This window comes from Indicator indicator, chromosome 17 (assembly GCF_027791375.1).
Source record: "Indicator indicator isolate 239-I01 chromosome 17, UM_Iind_1.1, whole genome shotgun sequence".
NCBI lineage: Eukaryota > Metazoa > Chordata > Aves > Piciformes > Indicatoridae > Indicator > Indicator indicator.
This window is the reverse complement of record NC_072026.1, coordinates 13540040-13562965: the sequence shown is the minus strand read 5'-3', so window position 1 is coordinate 13562965 and position 22926 is coordinate 13540040. Positions and strand designations below refer to the sequence as shown.

At 41.2% G+C, this 22926-nt stretch overlaps 1 protein-coding gene across 2 annotated transcripts in view; it reads left to right on the top strand.

Moving 5' to 3' along the window:
• Window positions 1-22926, top strand: part of AMMECR1 (AMMECR nuclear protein 1) — a 99225-nt gene that overhangs the window by 18050 nt on the left and 58249 nt on the right. Inside the window, exon 2 of one of the 2 annotated variants that reach the window (XM_054388665.1) lies at window positions 8782-9310. In XM_054388665.1, the coding sequence (XP_054244640.1) occupies window positions 8782-9310 (529 nt within the window). Of the gene's footprint in view, window positions 1-8781; window positions 9311-22926 lie in introns of those variants that run through there. The other variant, XM_054388666.1, reaches the window with a different exon arrangement.

Here is a 22926-nt window from a genome sequence, read left to right as displayed (position 1 = left end):
AATGTGTTCCCACAGGAGTTTTATTCCAATTCACTATTAGTTAGTGGACTCATAAAATAAAATGCTCTCAATTTTTCACTCTGAACATGTAATGCTTGGTAATTTGTTCATCAAAGGACAAATGTAATACTTTTCTTTGATAAGTTTCAGTTCTGATTTAAACAGGTAAAGAATCAGGTATAAAATAAGGGTAGCTTTAGAAACAGTTAGAAGTAGATTTGATAAGCTCTGAGTCTTCTATTTAAAATCCAGTGAATGAGATTATCATGAGGTAGTATTTTAAAATGTAGATGTAATACACTGTAAGCACACATGCATGAACCACGTGCATCTAACAACACAGACTGTACCCCAATATATAACACCCAATGACATTTCAATGAAAGACACATTTTTGGTCTTATGAGGTGATCACAAGTTTTCATTGCAGCTGTTCTGTTGCAAGAGAAAATGCAGAGGTGTGACACAGGTCACCACAGGATTTGAGTATGATGACATTGGACAGTGGGACTTCGACCTCTGAAAATAAACACAAACTAAGCAATAGAAAAAAAGAGAATTTAAACTTTTTTTTTTTTGTATGTTTATTTTGTTTTTTTTCCAGAGAGTTAAATACATTGGAGGTGGGGTGGGATAATAAATTATTTTCAAAATATTTCTAACTCCCTAATCTAAACTGTAAGGACTTACCTTTGCAATGATAGCCCTGAAATATTTCAGCACCAGTTCCTTAGAACTGCCATGCTGCGCCAGGCTTCTCCTCAAGTATGCCACAGTGACTTTTCCAATCTTGACATGCTCTTTAGAAATGCTAACCAAAATGAATGAATTATTATAAAGATGCATTTTCAAGGGAGATAGTAACAAATCCAGAATTCTATTTGCATTTGGAACCACTAGATTAATATAATGATAGTCTTGCTTTAAAATACGCAAGGAAAGGGCTTTTTTTTTTCAGCTGAAGTAACAGAAGGATATGTTTTTATCTCAGTTACTTTTTTCAGCATGAAAATGGTCATTTCCTCAAATCAAAATATGTTACCCCTGTGCAATCTATGGCAGTCAATATGTTATTAAAATATTAATCAGGAAGAAAGCAATGAGAAAAAAGAAGTATGCAAATCAAAGCTCAGATGCAAGTTTCGATGGTCACAAATACTTCTACGCATCACATACTGTAACTTCATGTTTTGTAATGGTTAGCAGAAACATGAGAAGCAGTGTTTTCTGAATGCTATGACTTCTTTCATAGTTGAAGAAATACTATTTACTTTACTCTTTCAAAATTTTTACTTCATTTAAATAATGATCATGTTAATAACAAAAGGTCTGTCTTTAACTGCTGCAATGTCAGATAAGAGGGACTAAGGTATATAGATATTGCAAAAACAGGAATGACAGAAATAGTGAACTAAAGGAAGAGTGAACAAAAAGGCTAATGCTACTGTGCCAAGAACTGGGTGAAACTTTGTTGAAGCTTGCACAATTATCAGTTGCTTTTTACTGAAAATGAATATAATGTATTTATTTGGTACATTAAATAACAGCTACCAAAATTGTCACCTCTGTCAGGTAGTCTAAAGGCCCTTCCCTAGAATGAGAATACAAATCTAGGAGGTAAGAACAATGCAAGACACACAGTCTTGTTTACTGAAATTTATGTCTGCGTGGACATGTATCTATATTAATTTCCTTGAAAGCAGAGGATAGCTCAGGAGACCTAGGTACAAACCAATCATTCACCCATTTACAAGGGAACCCACGGATTTAAAAGGCCTGATGTGGAAGTCATCATTCTGTAATGGCAAAATTCTATTGACTTCATTGGAGTAATTTGATTTATACATGTCTGAAAGGAGAACTGACTTCGGCAATAGAAAGTACATTAGAAAATATCATGCTGGAGAACAGTAATTCTACAGAAAGGAAACAATAAAACTAATGAATAAGTAACCATGAGTAAGTGAGGTACTGAATGTTACCAATTCCCACAGACTCCATTTGATTCAGAAACTTGCAGGACATGAGGTTCAGGCTTATTAGTGTCCTCTAAAGCCTTGAAGACACAATAAAGTTATGGATGCAGTGCACATGAGTTGTTTGGCTTTTGCTGCCACATTCAAAAGAAAAAAGATCCAGAAGAATCTGCAGGACTGAACAGGTGAAAGCAGAGAGGGGTGAGGGTGAGAGGTGACTCTGAAATGCTGTGAGGCTCAGCCTTACTGAGGCTGCACACACAAATTGCCAAGGATGAAACTAACAACTGCAATGAGAAGGGTTTTGCTGGAACCCTGCTGGCTTTTCACCACAAAGGGCAACATCTGCTATTAATTAACATTCTATTTATATCTCTAGGCTCTTTTAAGACAATGAATGTAGTGCTTTTAGCAGTTAGAGGTTGATAACACTGAAGCAGCACCACCTTTATGGCAATACACTAGCATATGTCAGTTTTTCCTTCGTGCAGGAAAAGAGAAAGATAAGTGCAAGAAAGTGGCATAAAGGATGATTTTTATAAAGCTAGTCACAGAAAGGAGGATTGACATGACATTCAGGATGACATCTACAGATCAGAAGCACTGTAAGAGATAGGGTTAAGTAATTTAAGCACTGAGTATAAAGAATGCTAATACCTCTAGGGGAAAAGAAGAATAAAATAAATTTCATAATAATATATTACATACTGAAGAAGAAGTACTTATGACTGACATGCATATTTTTGTAAGTTGCAATAGTATACTGCAGCTAATGAATATTCTTTCAAAACAATAGCCAAATATTTCATGAGGTATGACTAAAACCATCCAATATAAAGTGATTAGATGGTCCCACTTGGAATGGTGGAAGCAATTTTTGGCTGTCTTAAGATTAACAGGTTCTTTTATAGAAGTGAGAATGGTAAAGGGCAAGCAGAAGAATTCACTGATTTTTGCTGCTCACAAAGATTGAAGAAAAACGTTCTTCGGTCTTTGGAGAAAAGAAAAGTGTATCTCACTTCTCTGAAAGGAAGAAAGACACTGGAGCTAGGGAGCATGAACTGAAGTTCAGAAATGACCATTAGAGACACAGATGTGGAATTCCTTTGCACCAAAAGCTAGGTAACGTGCAGAATGATAGCAAAGGCAGGAAATAGAAGAAATGAAATAATTTCACAAGAAAATTAAATGACACCTAGAAAAAGGAAGCTCAACACAGTCATACATCAAAAGGGAGATGAAAATTTATGCCTGTTAGCTTCCTTACATGGGAGCGTTCTGTCATCCTAATCAATTAACACTGCTAGCAATCAATTAACATCGCTAACATTCCCTTCTTTGCTGAAATTTCTGCTCCTTGCATTAACTAAATTTACATGAAAGTTTCATTTTGGTATTTTTAGATTAAATATTAAATCACATGCTGACCACTTGGGATGGTTAAAGATCTAGTCCAATTCTTAGAAACAAACAGGCATGTAACTGTGGTGTCCTGACCAGATTTTAATTCTCAGCAACTGCATTCCACCCACCTAGCTTACTCACACCTTTGGAAAATAATGATTACATTGTTTTCCTAATACACCTCAATTGCTGTGTCCTATTAGATTGCTCCTGGGTTTCATTAGGGATGGCTGTATGACTGCACTGGATAAACAGACATCCATGTATTGTTCTAAATGTATTAACTTAAAACTCATAACTCATAAAACTAGCACCTCAGACTGGTCAAAAATGAGGAATGCTGTTAACACACATGGTTGCTGTACAGTAGCAGAAAACATTTTGTAAAGGAGACCATCTACAAACAGCCATGTCAAAAAATATGACCTAAGGCTTATTATTAATGTATCAGCTAGCATAAATCACTGTAGCTCAACTGACCTCAATGAAACCATGGTGAACTTATACTGAGAATATGGCTGTGTAAACTTCATCTTCTTTTATCACTGTACAATGGAAAAATACATTCAAAAAGGATAGGATACTGCATTAACATACTATTTGAGGAAATTCCAGCTCACGGAATTAAGTGAAAAGAATTCCATTAAAAAGCTCCTACTAGCCTCACCTTTCATTTATTGCAAGTTCTTTGATCCTTAAGTTTTTAATTAAGTATGTTCTCTGACTCCATTGACACATTTAATGTTTTTACCTCTAGCTAGCAAACTCTCCGATCCAAGATACTTAGTTTGAAAAAGAACATTTTAGAACATGTGATAGTTTGGAGGTTCTATTTGCTTATTTCTTTTGGGGGGTTCTTTTGGCGGGAGCTTTTTGTTTGTTTGTTTTGGGTGTTTTATTGGGTTTGTTTTTGTTTTTTTACCGAAGCAATGCCCACTTTTGCAGTGCAAGCTCCATGCACAGATGGTTTAGCAGAATCAAATCCTAAATTTGCTTAAGAGGGAAAAAATATCTGTAAAATAATGTTAATTTTAAAATAACACAGATTGTATTACAGCATGGTGAAATTATAACATAGCTCAGAATATGAAACAGGGCCAGGATTCCAGTAACACAACATGTGAGGACCTTTTGTCTGCTGCCTGGTAGCACATCCTGAGATGACTTTTTGTACAAGGTTTTTTAGAAGAGGCTTCAATAGAGGCTTGATATATGGAACAATGGCAGGATATGGCCTCTAACGGGTAGGAACAATTACTGTTCTCAGACATGTGCAAGTTAACTTGCATTAACTTTATTGGATTTTGTGCACACTTTCTGGCCTAGATTCCAAGCTATGTCTAATTTCTCCTGGGGACACCTGAAACAGGGAGCACACTGAATGAGAAACAAAACCCCTTCTGCCTAAGCAGAATATACTCAGGAACGCTCAAATGAGCCTCAAGAGCATGATAGACCAGTTTGGCAGTAATGTGAGAAACCAACACAGGCAAACTCACTTTCTCCCAAGCTACACCCATAACACCTTGTATGCTGCAGGGCAAAGGAAGAGCTGTCTAGACTGTCTCCACCAAGGGTGGAAACTCCACAGAGTGAAGGAATTCTCAGCATGTAAACCTTCCAGTTTATGGCAGGCCCATCCAAGAAAGTTCACAATGAAGGGAAGACAGGAAGATAGAATTTAACCTTTGAATTTGGGGAGAAATATAGACTCTTTTCTAGAATAATAACTAACTAGAAAAGTAGCTGACAACTTCACAGAGGTGCTGGCTGTTCACAGTGCTCAATTTTTGGACTTTGTTTCCTTCAGTTCTGAGAAAGTGAAAAGTAACATAGTTTGCAAAGAGGGCCTTTCTGGATCCCTTTCTTTCATTCTCTAGCTCTTATTTTTCTACAGTTTCACGTATAAACTACTTCCCTTCACTTTCAAGGCCTTTTATCCACCCACTACTTCCCTTCACTTTCAAGGCCTTTTATCCACCCTGTGTTTTTCCTATCTTTCCTCAACTGGCTTTCTTCACCTATTATTTAAAATATTCAGGCACGCCCGTGATTTCTGACAGTTTTCCCATAACTATGTGCAGTGCCACTTGCTTCATCTCCTCATTTTTACCGATACTGTTTAAGCTGACCAAACTACTAACTCTCAATTTTTTATGACCACTCCAAAAAATCAATACTGATTTTTGTGCAGCCCTCTGATAGGAGGACTGATTCGGCTGGAAAATATTCAAAGAAAAAGAATAACTGGTTTTTCAATTTGATCTTCTGCCTCACATCTGCACAAACAGCTGCATGAACACACAGAATGGGTGGGACAGGAAAGAGAACAATTAGCTGAGGTAGAGCTGCTTAAGCCAATGTTACTACTGCAGAAATGCACATGGAGCCAGAGCCTAAACGTGCTATTTTAGTACTCTTTTAAATCCCTCACCTGTCACAGTGCCTATTAAAAGAACTGATACTAAAAAGGCAAGGATTACATCACTCCTGCTTACTGATGCAGCCCAATTTTGGCTCATTGTTCCCTTGATCTGCTTGTTCTTGTCTCATAATTAGATTATAAGATACTAAGAACATAAATCTTTTGGCCTACACTGAAAACAATCTGACTTATCCTACAGTCAATGCAAATTCTATCTCAGATTCAAAAGGAACTGGACCATGTCTGTTAAGATATTATTTCCCCCAGATACTAGCCATTTTGATTTTTTTGTTTAAGAAGGGCAATCCCAGAGCAGCTATGGATCAGTGAGAAATATTTTTCCGCAAATAATTCTGGTTTTCATACCATCAGTTCTCTAACAGCTTTTCTCAAGAATCACCAGTTGTGATTTTTAATTAAAAAATTAATTTCAATCTCTTGCTTGTGACAAGGAACAATTCTAAAATCACTGGGGCTTTAGGACTTAAGGTCAGCAATAGTGCTAAACATCTGGAGTCGTAAAGGAGAGCTACATCACACCTAAATTAAACTGATCTAATTGCACAACCACACTGACTCCGCTTGTACTGCTCAAAGTGTGGGTTTTAAAATGAGCTCACTCAGTACATTTGACTGCCTGTGAGGCACAGCATAATAACCAGCCAACAGGATAAAATCTGCCACAGTTAGCAAAATACAGAAGTACTACATACATGCAGGATCTGAACATATTCAGATATAATAAGAAATGTAGAGGTCCTTGAGACTGTGCAAAGGGCCAATGAAACAGATACTGCAGTTAACTTAAGCCATCTTAGCCAAAGAATGAACTCTTCTTGAAATATAGATGGGAATTTTCCACTGAGCCATAAAAAACATTCTGTGAGACTGCACTTCTCTCAGCTTTGAGATACTGACAAGAATATTTGATAATACAATTGTGTCTTCCTGATTCCACTAAAAAATAATTTCCACAGTTGGGTTTGTGTATTGCTATTGTCTCTACAACAGAGAGATATGGTTTACACTACATTGCACTGAGGTAAAATAGGAGCACAACTCTAGGCAAACACAGAAAAGAACATCTGCAGGGGTGAATAAAGTAGGATGCTTTTAATGAATAAATAATGTATTTAATTTACCTTTTCATTCAGTGATCACTGAAATGCAATATAAATTCCAAAATGATGGCTGCGCACTAGCAGTAGTCATGATACTGCATAAGGATATCTGTCCTAGCTCTGAAACTCAGTCCAATTAGAATTAATGTGTCACAGTGAAATGAAAGATTTATATTTGTGTCTATACTGCAAGCTTTTGCAGTTACTTGATGTTTTTTGTAAATGTTGGTGTTAAATAATGTAGGATGGTTAAAAACATAGAAAATGTGAGAATTCAATACCTGGACAAGCTATTTTCTCAAAAGCAACAGAAGGTGTCACTACTAACTGGTTTTAAACAAATGAATCCCCTAAGTGGAAAACACTGCCTTTGTTTTGAGAGAAACTTGAAAGTTGTTTGAGAGAGAGGAACTGGGTTCCCTTCACAAGTATTCTCCAGCTCCAAACATAAACAGTAAAAATGGAAGAGATTCCTTTACACCATTTAATTCTTCTCCTTTTTGTTTGCTATTATTCTCTGCAGCTGTTTCACCTAAGGCAATGATTCACAGTCAAAGCAAGAGAAGTTTAGGCCTATATTTGGACAGAAACCCTCAAAAAGCTTTTTAACCCATTAGTTTTAGAGCTCTAATAACTTGGGATTTTCTCTTCAAATCCATGATAATTCAAGATCCAGAATTAGGACCATGAGGATGCTGGAGAAACCATTTTCAACATGGAATATAAAACTAAGTCTCTTAAGTAGCTTGTGACTGTGAAAACTTTCTGAGACTGCATTTTAGCTCAGATAATGTCAATTCTCTCTAAACCTGTGATATTACTCTAATTCTTCGTGGCCATCCTCACTCCCTTGTCTTCCTTGATATTGTATTGCTGCTATTCTGCGTTAAACAGCTGTTACATCCCATGCCAGAATTAGCTGCATAACCCTGACGGGTGAGGTGTTATTTTCTAAATATACATACACACAGCTTCTGAAATACTCTATGACTCTTTGCAAGTCGCTTCATACATACAGATTATCTATATGAGAGGCTAGTATAAAGCACGTTTCCTTTCCTACCAGGATAGTTTGGCACGCCTAATTTCAGATGACTGAAGCAGTGCAGTGACTCCCGTCTTTTTCCTTCTGGACTCCCTAGAGGTCTCGCCGCAAGGAAGCCTGTGTGTGTTGCAAGCACCAAGGGCCATGGTCTCACCAGGTCACAGCTGCTTGCCCTGTAGCTGAGGGCCTATGCTCTGAACTGCTACTTATTTGATGGGGAGTAATTGCCAGAGCTGTAATTAAGAAAGAAATATATTTACATGTAAAGCCCATGGATTTTAGCCATCACGATTGAATGTTTAATAGGTGCATCCAAGCACTCTCTCCAGGCTGCCAGCCTGCCGATTCCAGCACTTTTCCCCCTCCCTTCTCTTCCCACGAGAAAGGCATCTCAGGTCACTTAAATTATTTAGCGGGATGTTTTTAACCATCACAAGGGCTTTGCTTCTGCCGTGCGGCTCCCGTGAAGCTAGGGTTTGTGGGGTTTATTTTATTCTATATTTTTTTCAGCACGCGGGGTGGAGTTGCTCCACTTCCCTGGCAGAAGGAGGAGAAAAAGCACGGGGGGAAGGCGAGAGGGGTGGCTCGGCGCGTGGAGGGGAGGGGAAAGGCCGCCAGGCCCCGCCGCGGCCGCCACACCTGCGGGCCGCACTGTCCCTTCAACCCGGCCCTACCAGCCGGGGCCACTCACCCGGTTGCTCTAACACAGCTCTCTCTGTCTCTCCCCCTCTTCATCTTCCTTTCTCTCCTGCTCCTCATTCATTCTTCCCCCTTTCCCGCCGCCTCTCTCCCGCCCTCTCCCCGTTGCAGGCGGAGCGGGCCCGACAGGAGGCGGAGCGGGCCGCTGCACGTCCCCCGGCCGGTCGGCCGGCCCCCCCGCCATGGGTCGGAAGCGCTGCGTGGGGGGAGACGGCTCCAAGATGGCGGCGGGTTGCTGCGGGGTGAAGAAGCAGAAACTCTCCAGTTCCCCTCCTTCGGGCTCGGCCGGCGCAGGAGGCGGCGGCAACGGCTCCCACTGCGGCGGGGCGGCGGCGGCGGGGGGCGAGCCGGGGACGTTGCCCCCGTCAGGGGGCCCGCGCCTCAACGGCCTTGGGGCGCTGGCGGGGGGCGCCTCCGGCTGTGCTCTCTCCTCGCCGCTGCCGCCCAGCTGCGGCGGGGGCTCCGCCGGCCTCTCCCCGCCGGCCGCCGCCTCGCTGCTCTCCTCCCCCGGCTCTGGCGGGCCCGCCTGCAGGAAGATGGTGGTGTCGGCCGAGATGTGCTGCTTCTGCTTCGATGTGCTCTACTGTCACCTGTACGGCTACCAGCCCCCGCGGAGCCCCCGCTTCACCAACGACCCCTAGTGAGTATCGCTGCCGCCGTGCCCCGGACCGCCCTCGTGGGCGCCTCGTGTGCACTCGTCCCAACCGGTTCCCCTCTGGCTGGGCACTCTGCCGGCACCCGCCTCCTCGCGCGGCACCTTCCACGCTGCAGCCCGGCCCCTGTCCTCGCTTGGCCCCGCGCTGCTCGTCCGTCCTGGGGACTGGCCCGCGGGCGCCCCCACCCCGCAGCTGTGCGGGCCCCAGCCGGGCTCCCTGGTGTGTGCCCTGGGGGCCGTATTGCTCTCCCTCGCCCAGTTCGTTTCGGGAAGCACCTTGGTGCCCGGTAACACTGTTAGCCCCTGCCGAGCCCCGCTTGGCCCGGCGTGCCCGGGATTCCCGCGTGGCATCTTCTCTCAGTTCCCTGACGCCTCTGGCCGGGCCATTCGGTACCTGCCCCGGCAGCGCCCTGCCCCGAGCCCTCCCGCTGTTGTGCGAGCACGTCGTGCCGGGCTCAACGGGGCCCTGGCTTCGTCTGGCTGCGGGTGTTTCACACCACACCCCGTGTCAGTGCGCTTTCCCCGCTCCTTTGCCTGTGTACAGAGGTGCCTGAGTAGACTGCTCCATGCTCATTCCACCAGTAGCTCTTACTGGGACCCCTTCACTAGGCAGCCTCTGTCCATCAGCTCTGCATGAGGTCGGGCCTCTGCTTCACCAAGATTGGATGGTGAGTACCCAGCGTAAGAGACCTGTTGTGCTATTTGTGAGCACCGGTGTACCAGTACGTTCCTTGTGCCAGGCACTCGTAACACGACTTTGGTCTCAAACTGCGCAGAGTCCTTGCTTTGCAACAACCGCTGAAGATCACCCAATGTTAGACATTCCAAGTCCCTGAGTAATCCACCACATTAAACTCCCAGAGTTTTGAACAGATCACATAAACACCTGTTACTCCCATCCTTCTCCTTGCAAGAGTGTCCACCAAGGGCCTGCTTCATTCCCATCCCTGGCCACTCTTGTTCAGTGTTTGTCTTGAACCCTTTGCCTTCCTGCCTTTGGACGTGACCTGCCAGGATAGCGTTGCCCAGCATGTCAGCACCTGCAGACTGTCTGTGCTGGGGTGTGCTGTTGCCAAAGGAGTTCAGACACTTCAGGGAGTAACTTCTCTCTTACAGGAAGTTACTTCCTTTCAGCTGGGATGAGTTACTAAATTGCTGCATGCTCCTATTGTGTTTGAATGCAAAGTGAACATAGGGGGCTGTTGGAATTAAGTTTCCACTGTTTTACTTTATTTTTACATGGGATGGAGCTCATGTGGTGAGTTTCCAAGCTTCAGTTGAGACTTAAGGGCATTGGTCCACCAGAATGCATGTTGCTTGTTCCGTCCTATGTATGGCATGACTGTTGGCTCTGTGTGACCCCATACTTTATCAGTACTTAGTGAATACAGGTCTTTGTGTGTGTGTCCTAGACTCTCGTGCACCCTCACCAACGCAAAGGGTTATCATGCAGTCCATGTTTCTTAACAGGATATAGTGTATGCTTCGCAGTGCTTAAAATACTGTAATGTATTAATGATCTTATTTGGAGTCCTTGCTGTTTTAACGCCCAGGATCTATACATCTCTTGCATGCTTTCAGCTGCTGTCATGACAACCCAGCTCTGTGGATTCCTACTTAACCTGCCACCCCAGCAAGTCTTCCCTATATGCTCTTCATAACTCCTATATGATTACATCAGAGTGCCAATAATGAAAGGAGGGCAGGGAGACTCCACTGTGAGTTTCTTTACGCAGGTCTTTTGTATATCCATGTCTGTCCTTTTGTAGATACCAACTATTTAGGAACTGATGCTTTGAGTAGCCATTTCGCTTTGTATTGTCCTGTATCTGTTCTCCATCCCAGACCGCTATAGGTTATGGCATCAGCTTTGTGCTGTTTCACTCCTTCATTGCTGTAAGAGAGCTGAATTCTGTCTGTGCCTCCCTGACAATAGTACTGTGTTGTTATGTTTTTTAATTGTATTGCAGCATGTTTTGTTGAGTCGATAAGTGCTAATGTCTCTGTTTAATTAGTGGAGGAAACTGAGGCAGGGGCGAAGGTCTTGCCACTGGGGTGTTTTCCAGTAACCAGTAGATCACCTTTCTTCTTCTTCTTCTTTTTTCTTTAACAAGAACACAATAGCAGATTAAGCAAAATGATTTGTATTTTTTCTGACATTCAGATGTGTGCTTAAGTGTTCCTCAGATGTAGTTGGTGAAAAGTTGCGTCAATGCACTTCTGAAAATGGTGCTGCCGTTAAAACTGGTGCTATTTTTTTCTGCTGGTTCCCATGCTTGTGCCAGAATGCATGGCTCTACAGATTTATGCTTTGATCATTTCTCATTCTATTGTTTTCCCTGGTTACTTTTCTCAGAACTTGGTTCCCTGTAGATGGTCGCATGGCTTCACAAACACTTGTGCCTGCACAAGCGTGAGGTGGGAATAAGCAGACAGATGGCAGAACTGCTGCTTTCAGCAGTCTTGTGAGCTGATTGTTTGTGCAGTTGGGGAAGTAACTTTGGAAAAGTTGTTAGGTATTACATGCAAAATTCTAGGTCGGTAAATAAATCACTTTTGGTAGGTCTTCAGAGACAGCATGACTTCTAGCCTTCAAAAGAATTGCAGGCAGTGTCATCGATTAACTGGGTAGTGCACAAAGTTATGGTGGTGTCTTTGAAGCTGAGCTTCATCCTGCACAGCAGAAAAAAAACCAAAAAAGACTTGAGAACTGGCATATTTCAGTGTATGTATGTTGCAGCCTTCTGCCTGGAATGCTTTTGGAGGTTTTGTCTGATGACCAAACTACTTGTTCTGAGAGTAGTAGTCTAAAATAAGTCTGTATATGAATTCTAGAAATATGTTTTTAAAATTACATTAATTACAGGGAGGATGAAAGACCTGTAAGCAGGTATCCTCAGACAGGCATGACTCATTCCTTGCAGGCCTTTGAAATGTGAAACTGGGCATGATCAAAGAAAAGCAGGTGGCTGAATCACTTGGACAAGGGGTTCTGCTGTGTTGTCTCTGAACAAAACCTGCTTGTGACACCTCTGGGTTTTTGTAACCTTATGGTGCCAAGGTGAGGACCTCAGCAGGGCTCGAAGGGAAAGGATTTCAGAACGGTTGGTAGGAATGAGACAAAGTGCCTGTTTCAAAAAGGTGCAGCGCAGCCCATGCATGGATGGAATAGTTGGCATTTTCATATCTCTGATTGTAGTTCCTGAAGCACAGGGTATGGAGTGTTGGTCAGGAGTATTGCTGGGGACCTGAAGGGTTGGAGAGAGTGACTTGTGGAGCCAAGATAGCTGGAAGGTACTGAATCTGTCCAGCACTGTCTTGGTGAGAATAGATTCAGCAGATCCCTCCAGGCACAGGCTTCTTCCTCTGCTCTTGTAGGCTTCCATTGATCTGCCAACATTTTATTCTATCACGATCTTAATTGAAGAGCTTTCTTCTACTTAAAACCGCACTTCACTTTGAATTGCTCTCTAAGCTACTCCTTCCCTTCTTCTGTTGGGCTGTGTTCTGCAGGGCATGTGCTTTCCCCTTGCCCATGGTGGTTCTTCAAATAGTGTGAAAATGATCCTGGAGGAGTGGACATTGATACAAAGCTTGAAAAATGCTGCCCCAGAAAGAAATTGTGACTTTAAAGTGTTATTCAGACGCTGTTCTTGAAACCCAGTTTGTTGAATAAGATTTTGGAACGCTGCAATTGAGTAGAAGCAGGATTTTTAGAAGTGGCAATAGAAATAAATTGTAAGGGGATTTGGGAAGAATTGTAAAAACATTTTACCCTACTCATTTAGGGAGAAGGAAAACAGAGTAGCCTATTTTTTAACCTTTCTGACAAGCAACTCCTGTCCCTTTATTTCCTTTCTGGTTTGGTCTTGTGCAATGCACCCTGTACCTCTGATCAGTGGAGACAGTACCATGTCCTGCCTTCTATTGTAGAACCAGTGTGAAAGGGCTCAAGGTTCACACTACTCAATACTACTTTTCTTCTAGTAGAAAAATGTGTGAGCAAGGAGGTTGTGACAGGGTGGGAAGGGTGAGCATGTGAAGAGGAGTTTAGTTGAAGCTGTGCTGTTAGCAATGAGGAAGACTTTTTCCTTGAAGATTCTCACATCTCTGCTCACTGTGAAGATTCCCCTTGGCACACAGAAATCACTTTTCTGAGTTTTTGATCCTTCACAGCATCTGCTTCAAACTCTTCATCCTGTTTGCTTTATTTTAATGTCAGCATCTTTGTAGGGAAGACACACTATGGCAATCCAGCAAGTTAACTCATTTGCCAGATATTTGTTTCTGAGAGTCCCTTTCTGAAGGTCACCTGCTAGCAAACAGGATTATTTTAGCAGTAACCACCCATTCTTGACAATTTCTATGGGAAATTTTGTTCTGCCCTTGTCATCTGACACATAGTGACCAAGAACAAGATTTTGCACCTGTCACGGCTGATGCAGCCTGTGCCCTGCTTCCCATCTGGCTGAGGAACTCTCAGGAAAGATGTTTTCCATGAGTACAGTCAATGCCTGGATGATGGCTTGCTCATATCCTCCTCACTTGTCAGGGGGAACTGTGCCAGAGGCATAAAATGGTGTGTGTAGCTGATCTGAGTACCTGTGGCAGAGCTGGTGCTGTAGGGAAGCATCAGAGTTGCTGTGCCTGCACAGGCTGCCAGCCACATGCACGTGTGGAGGCTCCAGCCCTCAGACAGAAGTGGTGCTGGCAACCGTGTTCTTTGCCACAGGAATAATCTGTATGGTTTGAGAACCTTCTGATTGAAGGCCTCTGCATTGAAGTATTTTGTAGGTGATATCCACTCTTGACCTAAAGACTTAGCTTGGAAATCCGTCAGTTCCTTTCTTTGTTGGTGACTTAGTGTTCTGCAGCAACTGTTCCATTTGACTGCAGGCTGCAGAGATACACATATGCTGCGGTGTTGATATGCCTGACTTTTGTATTTCATTGCGTTCTGGTGCAAGATCTGCCAATTTGCATATTCTAGAATGGTATGGGGTGGCAGTACTACATTACCTTATGTCTTTGTTAGGGAAGTTTGGAGATACTTGAATTCAATGCAATTTAAAAATGTGGAACAAGCTAGTCTTGTGCCCAGTAGTTTTCACATTCTCGAATCTGTGACTGCTCAGAAGTGAGTGTGACTTGACTCTGTAGTAGAGAAGTGGTTCGAGGATTTGTTACTGACCATCCAATTTTTTGTCTTAGTTACTGTGTCTTGATACTGTTTTGCCTCTAATGGTGGTTATTTGCTAGGAATTTAGATTGCAGTAGTTTCAAATCTTCATGTACAGTCCCAAAGCTATTTTTCCCCAAAGTGTTAAATTTGTCTGATGCGTTCTTTTAAGACATTGAGGAAAGATTAGGCTTGTCTGTAGGTATGTACATATGCTTATACATACATGTAAAATGTTATGGCTTACATCTTCATAGGATTACATGCTTTTCTCAATTTCTTGTTTCTTGGCTGCAGTTTTGACTTCCTGCTTTAGTCTACAGTTTATTGCAGTGTTTTAAAGTTAGAGTGTTGTGCTTGACTCCTTACTTGCCTTGGTCTATGTTTCTTTACAGGCATTTTTGTGAGTATTACCCTGGAAGCCTACCAAAGCATGAATTTTATATTGTCTTAAAAAACCCCAAAACACCAGTGTTCTTCTTCCACAGTCCCTGCTCAGCTATTCCTGATGTTAGAACTTGGCGATTTTGTTGTTTCTCTGGAGAACTTAGTTGTATGGCAGTGGAGACTGGCTTGTGTGGCAGACTCTGTGAAATAATGTGTATTTATTGTCACACTCAGCAGCATTACACAACAGCTCTAACGATTGCTTGGTCATGGCTAAAGATCAACACCGGTCACAAACAAAAAAACATAGCAATGAAACATGCAGACAGGGAAGTGTTCTTCTATGTCTGTGTCCATTCTGCTTTTCATGTGTGTCTCATGTGGTTTTGTATAAAGCATCAGTATTCTTTTCTGACTTAACATGGTCTTTACTGTTGAATACTAAATGCTGGAGTACAAAGTAGTGGTTCTTTCAGAGGCATTCTGCAGTGGATGCATTTAAAATACAGCGTAGCAGAAAAATGTGTATTTTGGCTGGTGCTGGCAGTGCTCAGCAGGGAATTCCCAGCATATTTGAAAGCAGGAGTGGGGAATGTGTCTTGGACAGCAGAAGGGCAAAAGGATGAAGCTGCATGGCTTCAGAAAGAGCTTAGCCATGGCAATGGGTTTGTCTTCTGAAACTATTCATGAATGGTGAAGATAATGCTATGATGAACTCCAAATTAAGTTAACTATAATTTGAGGGCTTTTTTTCTTCATAAGCTGATTTTAGTGAGCCATTCTGTCCAAATGAGGTAGTGTTTCTATTAGTACATGAGATGACATCATAGACAGTCTTGTGGATGGACCCTGGCTTTGTTTCTTCTGCTAAAAGCTGAAGAAGCTGTTTTTTGACTTTATATGTTCTTATTTATCCTGTTTGCCTATGAGAAAAATATGGTTTGGCTCTGGATTTGATTTACTTCGTGTGTATATCTAATTCTAATATTCTTTGTTAGAAATGGTTGAGAACTTAATGATTTAAGAGCACAGATATTCTGAGTTATTAAAAAAGTGCAGAGCTCTGCCTCTTGTTCAGGTGTTATGTATTTATAAATTTATAAATGTAATGTTACCTCGCATTGAATGCCAAAGCAGCAGAATGTAATGTTGGCACTTTCTTTGTCATATCTGTTAAGAAACAAGTAGATATCATGTAAATATATGGACAGTCCTGTTAGTGAGCCCTACACATCCTGTTAAACTTCTCGTCTCCAGAAAGATAGAGAGTAGTTGCTGTTGTTGACAACTAGGAAATAACCAGGAAATAAAATTTTGGAAGATGAGGCTAGCTCAGCTTGCTGTGACCAATCAATGAGTGAAATAATGTATGATCTGGTCCATAGTTCTCAGTTCTCTCAAGACTCATGCTATAATTAAGGGAACCAGCTCAGTATGCCAAGCTGTCTATTTTTACATTAGTTACTTGTTTGCAGTTAAGTGCAGGTTTTCCATAGCATCAAATTACTGTCTTCAGAAGCAGAAGTGCTACTATGTTAATACAAAAGTTTTCTGAGCCATAGCTTTGGTTGGTGGTTTCTTCAGTAAAATCCTGTATGAAGGCAAGAAAGATGCAAATTATTTAAAAATAATAGTAGACATGTCAGAGTTTGGACAAGCTGGAGGCCAAAACAAGTTTGGTCAGGCCCTGACCCTCATTAGCAAAACATTATGAAAATGCTTGACCTTTTTTTATGATGTTTATGCTCCTAAGGAGTGGGGTGTTACATTGATGCTCAGTTTAGCATTGCAAAGTTAGCATTTGAATAACAAGATGGGGCAGCTCTACCTTAGTTAATACAAAAGTTCTCAAACCCATGTCCTAATAACAGAGCATTGTAGAGAGGGAGTGCAATGAAATGTAGCTGTTAAGTTGGTCCTGGTGGTGGGTTCAGACAGCACACGGTTGATTTGGATTGATAAATTACCTAGATTTCTTTACTGTTCCTTAGTGCTGTGGTAGATGCTGACTGACCAAAAGCAGTGGTGTTTCTCAGTCCAGTGCTATAAACAACAGTGGGTATCTTTCCTGGATTGCTTGTATGACCTTTTAAAAAAAGCTCTTCATTTTCATTACTGGGGTCTTGACAGAAGAAATCAGTGTCAAGGGCTTTATTTGTTTAGTGTGATATCCCCTATGCCACCTGCCATAAACAGTTATTCATTGAGGTATTTGTTGTATTTGTTACATCTCTTCACTCCTGCTGTTCCCCTAGCAGACTGCATGTATGTTTATATGTCTCATAGGATATGTCTTAAATTTTTGTGATCTGACTCTGCTTTGATAGCTTCCTGGAAGGCATTGCTTGTTGTGAATATGTGGTTATGCTTTGCCATACAGAGTACTTGCAGCCGAGGTTATTAAAGAGCTAATTTCATGAGAATGACATCTTACAGAATGCAGAACAGCTCTGCTGAGTTGTGGCAAGGTCACTGGGACAGCAGCTGTGTGGAGCTGTGTACGTCTTCTCAGAGCACTCATGCCTTTCCGTGTTGTAGGGAGTGAGTTCTCACAATCTGTAACGCCATAGAAAATCTTATTTTAAACCCTTCTTCGCATGAGCATGAACTCTGTGGCACTTTTAACAAAGTCCTGCATAGGGCTGTCGTGTTTTTCATGTGTGAGACATAGGCATAATCCTGTAATGTATCCTTTGCCCATCTCCCAGCAAAGACACCTCCTCTTCAGGCTTTGCTGGCACATGATGGGTTCCAGTATCTGTGACACTGCCTACTTTACTGGGATGGTACTTGGAGTCCTTGTCATAACCCTCTTCTAATCAGCATCAGAATTACTTCTGCTTCATCCTTTCTACAGAGTTAACTCACTTCACTTTGTTTTCCATGTGGCATTTTGCACAGAGATAAGAATTGTATTGATGAAACTGTACAGTTCACGAGTTTTGGTGTATTGGGAAAGGTGGTAATAAGAATGTGATTCTTCACTGATAGGCAACAGTGTGGACTAGCTAAGTAAATCTGGTCACTTCCATCCCCATTTTCAGATGGCTAAGAGTATAAGGGCTGGGTGCCATACCATTTCCCTTATTCCAGTAAGGGAACAACAGAAATTCAGCTGCCAGTGAATGATAAATTCTTTTCTGTATAAATAGATGTGCTAAAAGATTGACTGTTTAGGAAGATGATGTGCTAGGTGTAGAGGTTGCATCTCAGCTTTATAAGAAGAAAAAAATATTTTTTCCCTACTCCTCAGTACTTTGACTGCCACATTAAACAGGCAGTGAATGCTCATCAGAAGAGTGTTGGACCAGCCTTCTCTAAGTAGTCTTTCTGCAGAGACAGTATTGGAGGCTGAGGAGCTGGGAGAAAAACCCACAGCAAAGGTATAGTTGTAGTAAGGAGAAAAACCCACAGCAAAGGTATAGTTGTAGTAAGGAAATAAACCCTCTTCAAAGATTGCTTGCAGTGCCTGAAGGAAGAGGAGTTATTGCAAGTGATGCATCCCTTATGCATGAGGGGAGCAAAACTTCATCAAGCCAGTGGCTGAGATGAAAATCTGCAAGTGAGGCAACAGAAGGCAAGATCTTTCAGTATGTTGTTGTACAAGCAGTTACTCAAATGGAAATGTGATATTAAAAGTAATCCCTATTAACATGCTGATAGAATGTGAAATTGTAGTGATTAGACTTGCTCTTCCTTAAGAAATTAGAGCATAATGCTAGCTTTGGTTCAGTTCAACCATAACTAAAAAGTAAACGTGTAGATAATAGGCAGGTGGCAAAAATCTCATGTGGGATACTTGCCCCTGTAATATCTGGATTCCTGTAAAATACTGGAATAGAAGTTGAAAGAAGGTGAAAATTGTGCTTTTCGTTTGGAAGGAATGCTGGGTAAAACTGAGCATTAAAAACAAAGAGTTCTAAAGAAGGATAAATAGAATGCAAATTACCTTTCTCTTATTTCACAGAAGAAAAAGATTGAAGTGAGACAAGTATTCCCATGTACACTTAACCATTGTGGTCTCTTTGCAACTCAAGGATGAAATACTGTGGTTTGCTGTGCTTGGACTATATTTTAACATAGAAATTAAAGCCACTGCAAAAAGTGGCTCCCAGTAATGCCTCTTTCTGGGAGAATATAAAAAATGTGGTACTGTGCTTCAGGTTATTTGGTGCCAGCTGCCTTTTTTTTTTTTTTTAAGTATTTCTAAGTATTACTTTTTCTTTAGCATATGTAATGTAAATGTCTTGGAGTAACCTACTCAAAGGCTGCCTACTGCCCAATACTGTTCTGTGAAAGTAAGTGTGTTTCATTCCTCTTTAAATGTGTCAGAGATGCTAGGCAGTAGATGGGTCTTATTTGTCATAAGCTGAAGGTAGTTAGACCAGACAGGATAGATGAAGATAGAAGGTGATGAGCGCTCTACTGCTGCAATGTTTTTTATTCTAAGTGATTGGAATAAAGAACTTTTGTCTCTTCTAAATAAATGGGCTGATCCTGAATGGTTCCTCTTATGATTGCTGTAAATTTTTGCAGCCTGCTTGGGACTGTCAGGATTCATAAATTGAATTATGGAGGCTATAAGTCTGATTCTTTCTGAAGTTTTCACTGAGATTTTTGTCTTGATTTAAAAATGTTTTCATGTGTGGTTTGGTGGGCTTTTTTTGGTTGGTTGGTTGGTTTGATTTTTGTTTGGTTTGTTTTTTCCCCAAGGAAAAGTGCTAAGCCATTGAGATATGCTTAGATGTAGTTTCACCTTAAAAGGCTTTATGTTACAAATTGGAGATGCAAGGTATTTATTCCTCCTCTGGGCAGTAGTCATTGAAATGTATGGATCACAGACATCCAAAAGTTAGGCAGCATAAGCATAATGAAATTTCTTAGTTGTTATTTTATGTAGACTGTTTAGTGGAAATTGCTCTGGAGGAGATAACTAAAGCAGTCCAGTGTGTTCTCTAACATTGTGACCCTTGTTTAGGTTTTTGGAGATGCAGAAATTTCTTGGAAGAGGCCATTGCAGAGAAATCAGTAATCATCAGATGGTCCCACAGATAAGGTCTCTATTTAAAGTGATTGGATTTATCTAAAAAGCAATAGATAATCTGTCATAAAAATACTGATGAGCCATTGAACCTTTGAGTGTCTCTAGGGTTTTGCAGGCCCAACTTCTCTATATGTAGGTTATCAGAGGAGGAAAGTGTGATGTGAAGGATAAATCGCTGCAGTGAGGCATGGAAGACTTGTGGTTTGTTCCTGACCATGTCATTGTGGTGGACAAATCTGGACAAGACCCCCAGTCTCTCTACTATGTATTCTTACTGAAAACAGTAAGGTACTTCAACCTGCTGTTCTTTAAGTTAATAATGAGAGAAATTGGTAATTGTTGAAATCGATCTTCCCATTGACTGGATTACTTTGTCAGGAAGCTCTGCAGCCTAAACTCAGGATATTTTTGCCTAAATTGGCAACTTGTTTTTTTTTAACTAGTCTGTTATATCTGAAATGAATCACACTTGTACTTGTGTTAGCTTGACTCCTTCAAATGCTATTGTTGCTTCTCAATTAAGTCCCAGAATTTTCAATGTGTATTTTTTTTGTCCAGGATAGTTTCCCATATTTGAGTTCTCTTAGTCTGAGTACTCTTTGTATTTTTAGGCTACTGTTCAGTGCATCCTTGCTGAGAACAGACAACTTTAATCTGCTAGTGTATGTCAAAGACAAGACCTTCCAAAATCATATTGCATAATTGTTTCAGCTCAAGACATGTACACCATTCTTTCCTGGACATTTAGAACTGAGAGAAGGGTACAGATAGGCATTTGCTGCCCCTGGTAAGAGCCTGGTTCTGTAGTGAAACAAGATTTCTTGATTCACTGAATATTGAAAAATGAAGATTAGCAGAAAGAGAAGGTTAAATGGCAAGGTAGGTACAAGCACTGACTGCTTAATCGTACTTTCCCAAATATTTTTCTGATCTTCAATCACTTGTAGTTTGGGATATCTTTAGCCAGAAGTGATGTACCTTACCAGTAATCCTCCCCAATGCCTCATCCACCCCCTGCTTCCCAGCAAGGGGTAGATTGTAATGGAATTGCAATGATGCAAGGTTGGGACACATTAACTGTTCAAACTCAATGCTGGTACTGCCAGAAGAATAGAGGCATATAAAAGGAATGTGATTAAGTTTGAGAGTGTAAAGTTTCTACTTACTGGGGCTGTATGGCTTTATATTAACCTTTAATAGGGTTAGTAGGGCCTTGATCACAAGTATATGATGCATTGCCTTTGGGAATGAGCATAATAGTTTTGATAGATTAAAAGGTCCCTCATTCTCTCTGAGTTCATTAGAGCAGATTTAGGCTTTTAGGCATCAATGTGGGTTTTTTTCCTTCTTGTGGTCCCACTGTGGAAGGGGACTTACAGATAGCAATATTCCTGGTCCCCTAGTGGCTTCTGCTTTGGTAATATGTTTTAGATTGAGAAATCTGCTGGTTATAAAGATCAAGAGTAAAAATGTTATATTTACCAGTGAAAATCTCCAGTTATCAGGCTACTGTGACAAAGCATATCTTCTCCATATCATATTGTCAGTTTATTTCTAGCTTAAAAGTTCCTTATTTTTTCCCTTTTAAAATCAGCACTTGCAGAAGTTGGTAAATTGTTGATGTCCTTTGGTAGAGCCATAAGAGTTAGCAATGAACCACAGATACTTCTAATAGAGGAGTTCAGTTCTGTCACTGATGGATTCTGTCTCTGAATGTGGGGGATTGGTCTTCCAAATTGTGACAATGATGCTTTTCTTTTAAGGGAACTATAACTACTGGAGAATGATAGATGAAGTTTAATATCATACCTCTAAGAATTGATAGATGAGCTCTCTCTATGCAGCTTCTGATAAAAAGCAGAATAACTTAGTTTAAGCAGATTGTTTCAACATGAGTTCAGAGACAAGCTGGGTCTCTGTGACCCATTCAGGTCTAGGAGGATTGCTGACTTAAGTCACTGCGGTTTGTTTTCTAACAAACTGTTTTATTTTGGCAGAGAAACTTTTGCTGTTCTTTCTACTTTGCTTTTGGCTTGAGTAAGATTTATGTCTTTCCTGAGGTGGAGATGAATAGAGGCAAACATTGGTCAATAACAGAGCTCTGTACAGGTAATGAATTTGGAGAATGTTATGTGTATAAATAATTTTTCACTGAATTGGAACTGAACCATAACTCAGTAATGTTGAACAGGGAACAGAGATACTGCTTTCCTGAACACAGTATTACTGCAGTTAATAAGAAGTGATGCCAAAATAAAACCTAAGGAAATGAGAAGTCCACTGAAAAACAAAGTATTTGTTAAGCAGTAATTTTTTTAAAACTAGTGGTATCAGAAACTTTACTACTGACTTCAGCCAGCTGAAAAATGGGTTTTGATTTGGTCAGCAGTTCATGACAGCAAGGGAATGAAGCAGTTTAGGAGTGCAGGTTCTAGGAAATGGAGAAAAAGGGAGCTGAAATGACACGTTCACCCTGAGGTATTTGGAGAGGTCAAAGCTTACACATTTACTTTGAGATGTCAGGAGACTTGAAATTGATAGATTTTGAAATTGCTGTATGTGAACAACCTTTTGAGCAAAGCTGAGTTTTGGTTGTTTTTTTCAAACACCTCCAACCCAGCAAAGTGAGATGGTAGGTGATTATTGCTTCTGCAGCTGATAATGTCTTTATTGTTTATCAGTGTTTTCAAATGGTTGTTCTTTTGTTTTCCCTCACCTTAGCTGAGGTTTCCTCTCTCAGCTGAAGGATGGCCACTGCTACTTGTGTTTTGGGCTTGGATGTGGTTGAGGGAGTGGCAACCTCTAAGGAGATCGAACTGGAAATGATGGCCAAAGGAAGCGTTTGGCCTCACGCCATGAGGTAAACTGCTGAGTGAAACATGCCATGTCCTGTTCACTTGCATCATCTGGCACAGAGCTCGGTGCTGTGGATGGGGTGGATGTCATATCAGTGGCTGTACATGAGCAAAGTCCAGCATGTAAATCCATACT